Source organism: Schistocerca americana, chromosome 8 (genome assembly GCF_021461395.2).
Source record: "Schistocerca americana isolate TAMUIC-IGC-003095 chromosome 8, iqSchAmer2.1, whole genome shotgun sequence".
Classification (NCBI taxonomy): Eukaryota; Metazoa; Arthropoda; class Insecta; order Orthoptera; family Acrididae; genus Schistocerca; species Schistocerca americana.
The window spans coordinates 487,534,279-487,550,300 of record NC_060126.1 but is presented as its reverse complement, the minus strand read 5'-3'; the positions used below and the strand labels follow the sequence as shown (position 1 = coordinate 487,550,300).

The 16,022-nt window shown below is 43.6% G+C and overlaps 1 protein-coding gene across 1 annotated transcript in view; it reads right to left on the bottom strand.

Annotated features, from left to right (window-relative positions):
• The window catches only part of LOC124625781, a 128,755-nt gene extending 113,042 nt beyond the window's left edge, over nt 1-15,713 (bottom strand). The window contains exon 1 of the mRNA XM_047149228.1: nt 15,589-15,713. Within this exon, the coding sequence (XP_047005184.1) occupies nt 15,589-15,615 (27 nt within the window). The 5' untranslated portion in view covers nt 15,616-15,713. The remainder of the gene's footprint in view (nt 1-15,588) is intronic.
• Nucleotides 15,714-16,022: the final 309 nt, after the last annotated feature.

Here is a 16,022-nt window from a genome sequence, read left to right as displayed (position 1 = left end):
GTGATTATTAAACAAGAAATTACAATTTATTGCCTATGTTTCACACCCACTTATTTTACAAGAACTTGGTTTCTGGCTGTAAGTTCAATTTCTACTGTTACTATTTGAAGATGATATACAAGTTTTCATGTATACCGTGCATCAACGAATTTACTACCTCCAAAATGTTCAGTGATGTAATACGAAGTGTAGCAATATCTTACAATAGGTCACACGAAATTTAAATAATGGCATTATTCCTTGAAGCTGTAGTTCTTATTAGATCACAGGTTGAATAATGATTTCTCACAATACTGGCAATGGGTTCAATAGATTACAGGTTAAATACAGAGTACACACTAAACAATATCGACAATAACGCCACTACTTACTGCACCACAGACTGAGAAGGTTGTTTCAGTAACCTCAAGAATATCTAAAGGCGGATTTTTGCAGGTAGTTTATGTGACTGAAAAGCAAAAGTGGATGGAGGAGGGAGACAGATCGATCAGTCTGTTCTTTAGCTTGTCTCATAGTATCCACACATTGTTAGAAAGCAAAATCCATTTCCTGGTTCTGTAACAGGGATAGGTGGCTCTTCCTAAATGTGTACCTTCCAATATTTTCTGCCCTGAAACTATCTCAACTCTTAAGTGCAGTACTTCAACATATACAGAGCGTTTCTGATTGATTTAAAGACAATGCTGTGCAAAGCTGGAGTGTGTTTTTTAGATCACAGAGACAATGCGCAGTAATCTGTTCAACAACGAACACACAACTTTACCCCATGAATGAAAAGTTAATGTACCAGGTGCGTCGTTCACATTACATGAGAAAAACAAGAATATCCACATGCATCAAGACCACTGTAGCAACGTTTTTCGAAAACCGACCAAAATTGTTTCCACAGATGCCAAACTACTGCAGTCGTGATAAGAACGACGGATAATACCAGGACTAGAAATTTAAAAACAGAAGAGCGACCGAGAACTCTTACTGAACGACCAAGCGGATTTTACTGTCACTTCTGGATACTTCCATAATCTGTTAGATATTATACCGTCAATATGTAACACCACTTATTTCCATCCGGGAATATATATTTCGAATTACTACTTAATAACTTGTGACTGAACATTCTTTGTTTCAAAACACACCCAAAGACTTGAATAATACAGCTGAAACAGTAACACTAGAGAAAGGGCTTTTACACCGAAACACAGACAGAATGCATGTTTTCGTGTGTAACAATAACACCTTTGGATTTACAACTTTCTTTTCATGTCCGTTGCGCGCAAGAACACACGCCGCGTCCTATATGTCTTAGTAACAAAGCCATTGAGTTAGGGACCTACGCAGTGCAGTTACATGCGTCAGCTATATTCCAGTCCGCTGGACGCGGATCGGCAAGGCACTGACATCACCATCCACGCAAACGTCGTTAGCTTCAGGACACTGAAGACCGCCGCAAGTTGTTCACCTCTAGCCTTTCTCCTCCTCACGGCGCGTTCTGTTTGTGCCGAGTGATATCAATAGTACCCAAAAGCCAATGTTTTTTGCGGGGAGGACAATTCTCTAGAGCGATGATTATAATCATTTATTGCATTTAACGTTGGTACAGAGAGATTTGTTTTCGCTTTATGAGTAAATGTTTCAGTCGACAACAATGTCTGATTTATCACAAATTATACATTTAGACTATTGACAAACACCAATTCCATTCAAACACTCATATAGGCGATCAAGACTTTCAATTAGTTGTAGTGTTCCCACTATTTCTTGCCACGGGTATTCTGATACAACTTCGCTCTTCTAAGAATTTTTTTCACTTCTTATTCACGGAGAAGTATTAACACCTAATGCAAACTGAAGTTATCGGAAGTGTTTGACTGCAGTGTAGCATTATATGGGAACAAAACGTAGACAACAAACGTACCGAGAATATTCAGACTAGAAGAGAATGTGACGAATTAGAAGAATGCTGAGGATATGGTGGTCCGATCGGGTAACTACTAGAGGGGCATTAAATCGAAAAGAAATTTATGCCACAGTTCGACCAACACAAGCGATACGTTCATAGTATGTATCTGGACGCATCAAGACATAGTTAAATTGTTATTAACGAAGGGAAGCATGTGCGGTAAAATTTGTAGATCACAGTAAACAGCAGCAGATAAAAGTAGCTTGCGGTAGTTATGCAGAGATGAAAAGTCCTTCACAGGAGGGAGTATCTTGGAGAGCTTTATCAAACCTGTCTTCTGACTGACGGCAACAACGAGACAACATTGACTGTCTGGAGGGTAAGATATTCTGTACGATCGTTCCGAAAATTTTCATTTTTTAGTTTTTTTATCGAATAGTATGAAAATGTTGTACATTTTGTTTCTCGCAGTGAAGCAGCTTTCTTCGCTACCCTACATGTCACCTTATTACATTATTTGCAATATGGAAAGGTACTCATTAGAAGCTTACTTCTTGTCCTTCCTTAAGATGATGGGTATATACTAGGTAAACTTCTTTCTATGTTTATCAGTTTAGATGTTCATATTTCGAACGGGTAATGCTGAATGACTCGGTGTCACTTTTGTTGAAACACACTGTCCGAACACAGAGTTTATGCAATGCCATAACAAACGAATAAATAAATAGTAACTGGTTGGCGCTTCAGTCCCAGTTATGTGTTAAGCCGTGATCATAACGGAGAAGATAAGTAGAATCGTAATCATACATTGTAGTATGCCACATTTATGGACCATCTCATTGTGAATTTAATGGCTGTTACGAAATTATTTGGTACACAGTGAGAAATACGAATATTCATGATACGTTCAAATGATTTGTAAATGCAACTAGGTCCCTCCTTCAGGAATAAATAGTCTGAGTCCTATGAACATACCGGAAATTATACTGTTTCATTTCAAAAATAATTTATCAACATCGCGAAATAATGTCTAGATATATTATCGCAAAAACATTGACAAAAAATGAGCAGCTACCGAGTAAGGTGGCGCATTGCTGAAATACGGGAAATGCTTTCAGGAGGACTTCGGTTCTCTGTGATTTTCCGAAATCGTTTAAGGCCAATACCAGATAAGTTTCTTTGAAAAGAACGCGACCGACTTCCTTTTTAATTTAAATTTGGACACCGTCTCCAATGGCTCCGTTGTCGACGACATGTTATAGCCTGCTCATCCTTCCTTTTTTTAATAGGGTGAATTTTAATAAAACCGACAAACTGGAAATGGAGGGAAAAAGGTCCCATGAACACATGTCCAGAAATGCATCGTTGCCATGGTAGAAGGTTTTGACAGTTTGCCGTGTGTTTCTTGTGTGTTGCAGGCTGTGCGATTGACGCAGCTTACTGTAAACAGCAGAACTGTCCGGTACTCAAATCGGGAACAAGCCGAGATGGTGTTTGGGTTACAACCAAGCAGATAGAAACTGTCGACAGGCAGTGCAACTATGCCAAAACGAAGTACCCTGACAGACACCAACCACAACACAAAACATTTCAAACCGTTTTTGAGCGGTTGTGTGATCATGGGTCCTCTCAGACGGACGAACGTGCAGGAAGCCGGCAGGCTGTGCGTACACGAGTTTTGGAGGACCAGATTCTCAGGATACTGAGGCGAACCCTAGTACAAGCTCCAGACAAGTGTCCCGCGAACATGGTGTACGTCAAATTACGATTACACTGATGAGCAAAAACATTATGACGACCTGCTTAAAAGCGTGTTGTTCCACCTTTGGGACGCAATTCAGCAGTGATTCTGCGCGCCATGGATTCGACGAAGTTTCCAGAGATTTGTGGCACCAGATGCCTAAGCATAGGTCACACACTTCTCGTAACTTACGGGCGATTGGTTTGTAGGCAAGGAGCTGCCCCCCCCCCCCCCCCCCCCCATAGGGTTCCAGCTGGGTTTCTTCGGATTGAGATAAGTCGAATTTTATGACCCAGACATCAACGTGAGTGCACTATCGTGCTCCTCAAACCACTGCAATACGATTCTAGCCTTGTGAGGCGGATAGTTATCCAGTTGGAAGATGCCATCACTGTTGAGGAAGAAATCAAGCATAAGGGATTTCAGTCTGTCCCTAATAACGTTCGTGTAGTCCACAGCTGTCGTTACTACCTCAGGTCCCATGGAATCCCAGATGAATATCTCCCATAAAACAATGTTTCTCGCACTAGCCCGAGTCCTTTGCGCGCTGTATGTTATGAGTAGCCCTTCGCCTGTATGACGACGTATCTCGACATGAGCATCGACCTTGTTTAACAATAAACCGACCAGGAGACACGATTCCATTAATCCGCGGTCTAATCTCGATGATCCCGTGCCCCTGAAATAATAACTGAGGCTGTTGTTAGATCAACATGGGGACACGTAGTGGTCTTCTACTGCTGTACATCATGTTCAGTACTGTGTGCAGAAAGGTGTGCTCCAAGATACTTGTGCCTGCACCAGCCATTTACTCTGACGTCAGATCCGCCACAGGTCGCCGCTCATCCTGCTTTAGAGAGCGGGAAAGCCTCTGATCCCTATATTCTGTGATGAGATATGGACGTCAAAATGGTTCAAATGGCTCTGAGCACTTTGGGACTTAACATCTGAGGTTATCATTCCCCTAGAACGTAGAACTACTTAAACCTAACTAATCTAAGGGCATCACAAACATCCATGCCCGAGGCAGGATTCGAACTTGCGTCGTTCCAGACTGAAGCGCGTAGAACCTCTCGGCCACAGAGGGCCGCCTATGGACGTCCAACTTCCTGTCGCTGCTCACGGTTTCAGGGTTCTTAAATAATTTTCCATAGATGCTCACGACAGCTTCGTCGTTTCCGAAATTCTCGCTCCATGCAGTGGGCCACGATAATCTGGCATTTTGTCGAAGTCCCTTGAGTCTGTGGATTTCCGCATTTGCACCACTTACCGTAGCTAGACTGATTCCCTATTTCTCTCTGCTCCACTCATTCACTTCTCTAACCACCACCAGGCAGCACATAATCTCGCGGTGGGCAGTGCTCATAGTATATGTGTATCCTGCATGACGACCGCTACTATCCGTATCAGCTACAATCACATGGAGGCCACTTTGAACACCTGTTGTGACGCGGATGCGATGCAGCTCTGTACTGTGTTCCGGGATGATTTGCTGTCCTTGCTCGTACACCGTCCATTTCCGGACACATGTTTATAGGACCTTTTTTTCCTCCACTACCAGTCAGGAATCCATCCCTGCAGTTTATCTGTTTTATTAATGTTCACCCTATATAACTGACTACACTCGTGCAGGTAAGAAAATTTAACATAACGTGCAGAAATACGCACTAGATTGGATATCATTCGAGTTCAAATTTAGTGCAAAATGACTGAAGCAACTATATAGATCAAACGATTTGGATTCACAGTTTGAAACTATCCGTAACGAACAGATCTCACGATTCTCGTGGAGCGTCCAGCATACGCTAGACTGCATAATACTATAAATACTATAAAGAAATAAAGTCATATTACATTTTATTACTAAGAGGCCAAGAGGGGTAGCCTGGTTGGAATGGTTTTCTTTCTTTTCCCGTATAATGACATCCTTCCCTCGTGATCGTTGAGGCTGGTGTTAAAGAGCAAGAAACTGTGATGAGTCGGTGTGGAGTTTTCTGTCGTTTTTGTTTCGTTGATGACAATGAGAAAGAAGAGAGAGGGGGGATACGGTTCCGGCGCTTAGTTTACTCCTCTCTAATAGAATCAAGGGAGCCGCACAGTTTAATGTCCTCATCCGACAGAGGTATCATCATCAACAGTGTCATATGACCTCACTTCATGACACATTGTGGAGAGATTTGGAGTTTCATCATGGACGTTTGCGAGAAATCTGTCTGGTGATCAGGCACTTTACGTCGTCTCGTCTCCTCAAAAATGGTTCAAATGTCTCTCAGCACTATGGGACTTAACATATGAGGTCATCAGTCCCCTAGACTTAGAACTACTTAAATCTAACCTAACCTAAGGACATCACACACATCCATGCTCGAGGCAGGATTCAAACCTGCGACCCTAGCCACTGCGTGATTCCGGACTGAGCGCCTATAGCCGCTCGGCCACAGCGACCGGCTCATCTCCTCCCTGGGTCGATTAATGGCTGTGAAAATTTCTTCCATTTCCAATATCCATACCGGCAACCTCCAGGTCGAGCGTCGTCGTACAACGTGCGTTAGCTACCCCGAATGCAGTGTGCATGGGGGAGTCCTACATACACTATCTGTTAAAAAGTATCCAGACATCCATATATAATGCGAAATTGACCACCAGCTGCCCAGAGAAGTATAAAAAGACGCAGGATGTGTTGTGTTGTCAGCGAAGAATCAGTAACAGCAGACCGGGTCCGTCAGGAGAGCTCAACGACTACGAACGTAGGCCAGTCACCGGATGTCACCTGGCTGACAAACCCACCAGGGGCATTTTAACCCTCCTACAGTTCCCCACGTCGATTGAGGGTGATGTGACTGTGAAGTGGAAAAGAGAAGGAACAACTACAGCTAAACCGAGAACAGGAAGACCTCGCTAGTGGACAGGGACTGCTGAGCGTCACAGAGAGTCGTTACAAGAAATCGCAACAAATCTGTGGAAGGAATCAGTCGTCAGTTCCAAAGTCTTGCCAGCAGTACAGCTAGCACAATTACTGTGCGAGGGGAGTTCAAAAGAATGGAGTTACAATGATAGCGCAGATCCTGATATGCCACTTATACACTACTAGCCATTAAAATTGCTACACCAAGAAGAAATGCAGATAATAAACAGGTTTTCATTGGTCAAATATATTATACTAGAACTCACATGTGATTACATTTTCCCGCAATTTGGGTGCATAGATCCTGAGAAATCAGAACCCAGAACGACCACCTCTGGCCGTAATGACGACCTTGAAACGCCTGGGCATTGAGTCAAACATAGCTTGGATGTCGTGTACAGGTACAGCTGCCCATGAACCTTCAACACGATACCACAGTTCATCAAGAGCAGTGACTGGCGTATTGTGACGAGCCAATTGCTCGGCCACCATTGACTAGACGTTTTCAGTTCGTGAGAGATCTGGGGAATGTGGTGGCCAGGGCAGCAGTCGAACATTTTCTGTATCCAGAAAGGCCCGTACAGGACCTGCAACATGCGGTCGTGCATTATACTGCTGAAATGTAGGGTTTCGCAGGGATCGAATGAAGGGTAGAGCCACGGGTCGTAACACATCTGAAATGTAACGTCCACTGTTCAAAGTGCCGTCAATGCGAACAAGAGGTGACTGGCGATGACGAATGCACGCTTCCAATGTGTGTTCACCGCCATGTAGCCAAACACGGATGTGACCATCATGATGCTGTAAACAGAACCTGGATTCATCCGAAAAAATGACGTTTTGTCATTCGTGCATCCAGGTTCGTCGTTGAGTACACCTGTCTGTGATGCAGCGTCAAGGGTAACCGCACCCGTGGTCTCCTAGCTGATAGTCCATGCTGCTGCAAACGTCGTCGAACTGTTCGTGCAGATGGTTGTTGTCTTGAAAACGTCCCCATCTGTTGACTCAGGGATCGAGACGTGGCTGCACAATCCGTTACAGCCATGCGGATAAGATGCCTGTCATCTCGACTGCTAGTGATACGAGGCCCTTGGGATCGAGCACGGCCTTCCGTATTACCCTCCTGAACCCACCGATTCCATATTCTGTTAACAATCATTGGATCTCGAGCAACGCGAGCAGCAATGTCGCGATACGATAAACGGCAATCGCGATAGGCTACAATCCGACCTTTATCAAAGACGGAAACGTAATGGTACGCACTTGTCCTCGTTACACGAGGCATAACAAGAAAGTTTCACCAACCAACACCGGGCAACTGGTGTTTGTGTATGAGAAATCGGTTGGAAACTTTCCTCATGTCAGCACGTTGTAGGTGTCGCCACCGGCGCCAGCCTTGTGTAAATACTCTGGAAAGCTAATCATTTGCGTATCACAGCATCTTCTTCCTGTCGGTTAAATTTCGCGTATGTAGCACGTCATTTTCGTGGTATAGCAACTTTTATGGCCAGTAGTGTATATGTCCCACCGGACAGTGGGACTGGACACGAAACGAGTGATTTCGAGTATTGAATCACACTGCACGCTATGAGAATCCGATGGAGGGGTTTATATTTGGCGAATGTTTGGAGAACATTTTCTGCTACCATGCGTACAGCAAGTAGTGAAGTACGGACGAAGTGGTGCTATGATATGGGTGCGTTTTTCGCGGTTAGGATGTGGTGCCCTTATTGCGCTTACGAAAACACTAAATCCGGACAGATACGAACACATTTTACAATATTATGTACTGCGTACAACAGACAACCTGTGAGGCAATAGATCATCGACAATGACATTGCTGAAATGGACTAGCCTACACAGAGTCCCAACCTGCATCCAGTGGAATACCTTCGTTCCATACCCCAGCGTGAAACATCAATACTTTACCTGGTTTCGGTTCTCGAGGAAGAAAGGGCTGCCATTCTTCCACAGACATTTCGACACCTCGCTGAAAGTGTCCCCAGCAGATTTCAAGCGGTAATGAAGGCGAAGGTTGGAGGTACCCTATATTAATGTCCATTAATAAGTGTCTGGGTATTTTGATCAGATGGTGTGTCAGCGAAAAAAATTGCTAATAACATCCTTTTACGTTCACTCTTCCTTTGCCGCGCAGGATTAGCCGAGTGGTCTGTGGCGCTGCAGTCATGGACCGTGCGGCTGGTCCCGGCGGAGGTTCGACTCCTCCCTCGAGCTTGGGTGTGTGTTTCTCCTTAGAATAATTTAGGTTAAGTAGTGTGTAAGCTTAGGGACTGATGACCTTAGCAGCTAAGTCCCTAAGATTTCACACACATTTGGAACATTTTTTTCACTCTTCCTTTTTTTGATTTAGGTTCTTGTCGCGTCATACTGATAAAATATAATATAACATTTAACTGCACATTCATAGACAGATTTTTTTAGTCATCCTTACTCGAGAGAACATTCTGAACTATACTTGCAGCTTCCTATACAGGGTGAAAAGTATTGAAACCGACAAACTCTGAGAGACTGTAGAGGACATCAAAACAAATATTTTTCCCTAATGTCATTTTTTCCTATGAGGAGTATTTAAACCGGTAAAGGAAGATTTCTCTGGCGACAAATTAGTTAAACCAACAAAAAAGTCCAGAGGGGACATATCTGGGGGATCGAGCAGGCCATGGTACAGGACCACCTCTGCCAATCCACGCTTCTGGGAACCGTCGGTCCAGGAATTGACGCACACGACGACTGAAATGTGCCGGCGCCTCGTCATGTTGGAACCACATGCGTTGTCTTGTAGGGAGAAGACGTCTTCCAGCAATGCTGGCAATGCTCTGGCGAGAAAATTGTAGTAGTGCCTGCCATTTAATGGCCTGGGCAGCAGATACGGCCCAATTGAACAGTCCCCAACATCACCGACCCACACATTAACGAAGAACCGCACTTGATGAGCGCTAGTAACTGTGGCATTTGGGTTATCCTCACTCCAAACATGCGAATTGTGCATGTTGAAGAATCCATCACGCCCGAACGTTGCTTTATCGGTAAACAACACAGAGGATGGAAATGTAGGATGCATTTCACAGTGTCCCAGGTACCACTGCGAAAACTGTGCTCTGGGTGGATAATTAACTGGTTCCAGATTGTCGACACGCTGTACGTGAAATGGACATAACAATTGCTCTCGAAGGACTGTTCTTACATTCGTCTGATTCGTACCAATGTTACGTGCAATTGCATGAGTGCTGATTGAAGGATCCCGCTCCACATGCTGCAAGACAGCTTCCTCAAATTGCAGCGTTCTTACCGTACGACGGCGTCCCTGCCCAGGTAATCTGCTAAAAGACCCGGTCTCACGCAGACGTTGGTACACAGCATCAAAGGTCGTGTGATGCGGGATACGGCGATTAGGATATTGTTGTTGACAAACCCGCTGTGCAGCTCGTCCGTTGTGGTGCGCTACGTAGTACGCACCAAGCATGTCAGTGTACTCACTCCAGGTGTATCGCTCCATAAGTAAACAGAGACAATGCACCACTACACTGGTGGACAGCAGTTGCCTACAACTAAAGGGCGTAATACGCCCTTAACAACTGAAGTGCGTAATACGGCCTCCACCGGTTTAAATAATCCTCATAGGAAAAAATGACATTAGGGAAAAATATTTGTTTTGAAGTCCCCTACAACCTCCCATAGGTTGTCGGTTTAAATGCTTTTCACGCTGTAGACAGGAACAGATCGTGTCTTAACGAACCAGGAAGTCAACAGTGTGGTAAATCACATAATTTGATGAGTTTTTACGAGAAAATTCCTCGTATTTACGTACAGCCTCTGGAGCTTTAGACGCGTAAATGGGAAACGCAAATGATAAAGTGATGACAATTTATACTTTGTATCTCTCATCTGCTGACGTTAAACAACTCTTAAAATCCCAAATGAAGAGAAACTCGCAGATGGAAACCGTTTGGTAATCACTCGCAGACAGCTCAGTTAGTAAGAATATTATTCGCAAAATGCAAGGGTTTTACTTTGAATCCAGGTCCGGCTCACAGTGGAACCGTTGGCAGTACGTTCAGCTGTCCAGACGGCAGTCCCCTCACATGTAAAAACCTTAAAATGTACTTCGTCATCTTGGAATCGTGGGTAAAATGTGTGCTTCAGTCTCAGATCTCGGCAGTTCGCTGCAGGGATAATAAAAGGATAGACGCGTTCTCAGAAGAGGAGTGACGTCAGTATAGGTTAATACTCGGCTTCGGCGTTGGTGCCCGTATGCTAACGACAGTGTGCGGCCGAAGCAGAGGGCGGAGGTCTACTCGCATCTCTGCAATCGTTATACCGAATCGAAAGATAATTTCCCCGGTGCACGAAACTTCTCAGTACTATTTACTGATACCGCAGCACTGTAGCTATACATTCTCCGTCGTACACAATAAAATAAACGTCTAAAGAATTCGACAGGGATCAGAATGGATTTTTAGATAACTGCTTTGAACTTTGCGGTACGATGAGGTGTAACCCGACGCTACGTTCGGTACGCGGGATTGAGAGATATTCACACACACTCTTGTAAATCTAGCGACTGGAAGTACTTGAACAGCTCAGTGGAATTATTGTCCGCGAAAGGCAATTGTCTCGGTTCAAGTGTCTATTCAGAAACTATTTTTCTAGTCGTCTTTCGTTTTCCGTTCGTTCAGCCGGACACGACACTTGAGACATGAATCCAAAGTTTCTAATTTATTTGCAGAGTTTTTTTCATTGGCCTGCCCCACTAGAGACATGCTCGTCTTTGTGTCAAACGATTCATAATCACACACAGCAACAGCACATTTTAAACACATAGCCTTTCCCGAGACGGAACTAAAATTTCTGACCTTGCCTGCCTCGAGGTTACAGAGGAACAAAACTAATCATGAACAATGAAGTAAAGGATAAGTCGGAGTAGAATATGCGTCAAAGATATTTTACTTTGGAATCCAAATAGCTGGCACCACTTAACAAACGACTAGCGGATGTAATAAAGAAAAACTCCTGCGCTGTAATTATTTCCAGGTTGCTGGTAGATCTACTACCCAAGGAAGGCACCGATCCACGAATTACTTCTGATGGTGCGTTGCGTATAACACATTAACAATCGAGCGAACTATTATTTGAAAGGTAAAACATCGGTAGTAAAGTGGTACATACAGAATACAGTACAGAGAAACGCAGTCTGTGATAGTATGAGGGTGCGATAAATTATGTATAAATCGTAGAGAAACTAGGTTGAAGTAATAAGAATCGAATGTCATGTGTAGGAGGCAGTAACTGAGAAAAGAGTTAGACTGGGTTGTAGCATATCCCCCACGTTATTGTCTGTACCTAAGGCAAGCATTACAGGACAAAAAGAAAAATTAGGGAAAGTGATTAAAGTTTATCAAGCAGAAATAAAAATTGTAACGTTTGCGATGACATTGATTCTATCGGAGACTACAAACCACTTGGAAGACCGCTTTAATGGAATAGACGGTGTATCGAAAATGATTATGAACATCTTCAAAAGCAAACAATAGTAAAGGAGAGGAGTCGAATTAAGTCGTGTGATGCTGAAGCAAGTAGAATAGGAAATGCGACGTTGAAGTTAGTAAACGCGTTTTGCTAGATGGGCATCAAGTGACGTTGGCGGAGTTAAAAAGGATATAATGAGTTAGCTATAGCAAGAGGAGCATTTCTCAAAAAGATAAATTTATCAATTTTGAGAATAAGTTTAAGTGTTTCTCTGGTGTGGAGCATTATATGAAAGTGGAGTGGACAATAAACAGTACAGAAAAGAAGAAAATATAAGATTTTTAAATGTATTGTTACAGAAGAATATTGAATATTATATGACTAGATCGGATAATTAATGAAGTGATACTGAATCGGATTGGAGAGAAGGCACTGCACTGCACAATTTGACTCAAAAACGGGATAGGGCATTTCTGAGGCATCTGGGAATCTTTAGTTAAGTAACGGAGGAAAGTCTGAGTGACTGTAAAACTGTGGGGGTAAAGCAATACTTCAATAGACTAACTAGGTACAAATGGATGTAGGTTGGAACAGTCATGGAGAGATGCTGAGACTTACACAGGATAGATTAGTGTAAAGGGTAGCACCAAAGCAGTCTTCGTACTGAAAACCGCAACAAGTTACAAGAAATGAAACAAGGTGCATCACATCGAATTCTCTGAAATTAGATGAATGCAGGGAAGGAAGGAAGATTAGGATTTAACATCCAGTCACCACTGAGATCATTAGAGACGGAGCTTAAGTTCGGATTGTTTCAAGAATGGGAAAGGATATCGGCCGTGACGTTTTAAAGTAACTTTCCCGGCATTTGCCTGGTGTGACAGATGAATGGAGTCTATGTGGATGCAATGATTTTAAAATTATAACGTAGAAGACCGTTGACAAATAATGAACTAGTGCTGTAATTACTATATTGTGACAATATACTCTGCTGCCAAATACTGTGCTCCACTGTGACCTAATAGTTTTACTTGTGAGAAAAATCGATGTTCAACTAAATACTGCAATGAGGACAGTAACACGTTGCATCAGATCTACCCCTCTTCATTAGTTACCACCTTTAAGCTACACTCCGCGACCCAGATCTTCGAAGACAGAATACCCTTCTCCAGGAATACGAAAAATTAATTAAAATTCCTCAGATCCTAATCCACTCTAACGTTCCTGCAATTAAAATGAGCCGATTAAAATCCAGGCAATCATCTATCATGTTGGCAGGATCGCTGAAAGCAGTGGATTTCAAATTCAGCAGCAAGTGGAATCATATTGCCCAAGAGGAATACCAGTCCCTCATAAGATCTGGTAAAAAACAAACCGGCATGAAATTACAGCGGCGTGCTTGGAAAACAGTTAATAGGAAGAGGAAAGGTTTCTTCTTCCTATGAGTGTGACAGTGGCAATGAACATCAGAACGTCAAACACATTGTAATAAAATAATGAAATAATAAGCAACCAGTTGCATAAAAGAAATTAATTTCACTACCGGTTTCGGCTACTTAGTGAACTTGGTGCACTTAGTGCCTTCGTAGGCATAACCTTCTGAAGAACGGCACTAAGGGTGTAACGTCCCCTTTGGAAAATTATGAATGAAAGACTGTGCTGGTAAAACTCTTACGTTGTCTGATTTTCAAACAGCTGAGCAAAACTCAACGTACTGAAAGTTTTCTCTTTACTTATTCTGATCATCACTAAACTGACACACAATATTTTTAGCGCAAAGCAATCTGACTTTCAATAATCCCTACAAAAGAATGGCCCTGACTAACAGTAACCAATACCTTTCATGAATCACTTACCTCACAAAAATCTTCGTTACTCGAACTACAGCAATACAGCGAGCGCCAATACTGCCAGCTAAATAAAAGGTTCTAACTACTGAAGGCACTAAGTACTGACAGGCATAGTGAGCAAAACATTTTGATAGAGAACAAACAATGTATTTACCTTAATAATGTTGAAAAGTCATCATATATATATATATATATATATATATATATATATATATATCAATTCATGACATCCATCTTTACAAATTTCCACTTTCTGGCGGACACACGTCCAGATCGTCCGTTCTCAAAACTCTGGAATCTCTCTCCCCACATCCACCACTGCTGGCGGCTTACTTCCAACTGCACAACGCTACGCGCTGTTCACATCCAACTGCCCAACACTACAATAGCGAATATTCCAACAATGAGTCCAACCAGCCACAGACTGCACACAGCACAGTCAGTGATTTTCATACAGAGCGCTACGTGGCGTTACCAACATAAAAACCTAAACAGCCTACTTACAAGGGCCCGAAGTCGGTAAAGAAATTAAATTTCCTTTATGAAACTGGTTACTTATTATTTAACTGTATAGCTTGCTGAAGATGCATAAAATACCGAACACTGTAACAAGCTTTAGCGGAGACCTTAGCGCGAAAAATCTAGAAGATTTCTTTGTAATGACAGAGGCAGCTCTTGAATGGACTGAAAATTTAGATATTAATTTGTACATTTAGTCATTTAGGTAAGTTTATTTTGTAATATTATGCAATTCATGTATGTACGTTGCAGTTCAGTTTGTATTCCCATATGCAAAATACATGTGGCAAAAATTTGTTAACGGATATGCTCGGATGACCTAATAGTTAAAGTGGCTGCTCACGAAGAGCAGGAAATTTGAGTTCGAGTCCTGATCTGGCACAGATTTTCAATTCGCACAGCATAACGATTAAAACACGTAGTGTGAGTAGATAACGCATGGACCAGTTCCTCATTTGTGTGGACATAGCGTCTTTAGTTGCTTTACAAGTACCGAAGGCCTGTAGTTGGGATGCCAGGACGATGGACCGGAAAGAGTTGCAGTATCGGAAACTGAAGGCCACCACAACGACGCGAGGCCCACGTGGTCTCCGGCTGTTAAACACACAGACTCGAGGCCGCGTAATGCTGCTCCTTTCACCTTCGGTTTCACCTTCACCTTGGCCGCGACTGCTAACAGGTTACTGAGCCACACACCGCCGGCACGGTGATTACTCGGAAATTGCGGTTCCGAAAAAGGTCGCAGCGGCATCCAGAGCTGAGCGGCAAGAGTTACGACCCCGCTGGAACGCCGACTGTGATGAGGCGTTCTTGTTCGGCGGCTCCGTAACAGGACCGCTACACTCTAACGCCACGATAAAGCTTCGTACCTTGTCTGTCGTCCCTCTCCTCGTACTCCGTCCCACAGTAACTGCAATTTCAGTGAAAATGGCACGCTAGCTGCGTTCCAAGACTAGAGACAACATTTCGTCCCCCATTAAAGAACACCAAGAATTTGCTACGGTGGCTCAGAAAGAGACATACTGCAGAAACAATCGGCTGGCTTACTACAAAAGGAGATGTCCACGCGCGTCGGACTGCCTTGCAAAATAGGACACTGCGGACCGAGGACTAGGGGAAGCAGGCAGACAACAGAGGACGTACGAAAGCGTGCCGCTGTGGCGGGAGAGCTTTGTCTCCAACTGACCTGCCAGAGAAGCGTCGTCGCCGCCATGGTGTGTGTAGCGCGCTGGACCGTCGTAAGAACTTGCTGAAGGCGTGCAGACTTGAGCACGCGGACCGCGCCTCCTTAAAAGACGGCCTGCGCCGGCGATCCCAGCGCCGCGTACAGGGCGCCGCCGGGAACTACTGTGACGGTTGCTACTCTGCGTGAATCAGCTCATTTGCACCGCAGTCAACATCACATGTTTGGTTCCCAGCTGCCCCAAGTTTTCGTGTCCGACGGTGTGTAATTATTCCTCCTTTCTATATAATTCTGTAGCTCTCAATTCGTTTGAGCAATCAATCATTCATGATAGGAAACACAGCCACAGCTCAGTCACTCAAAATAATTCTGAAATTTTACTTGTTAGAATGAAATCAGGCGATGATTCTTCTTCTCTGCAGGCTCGTGCTTTGCGG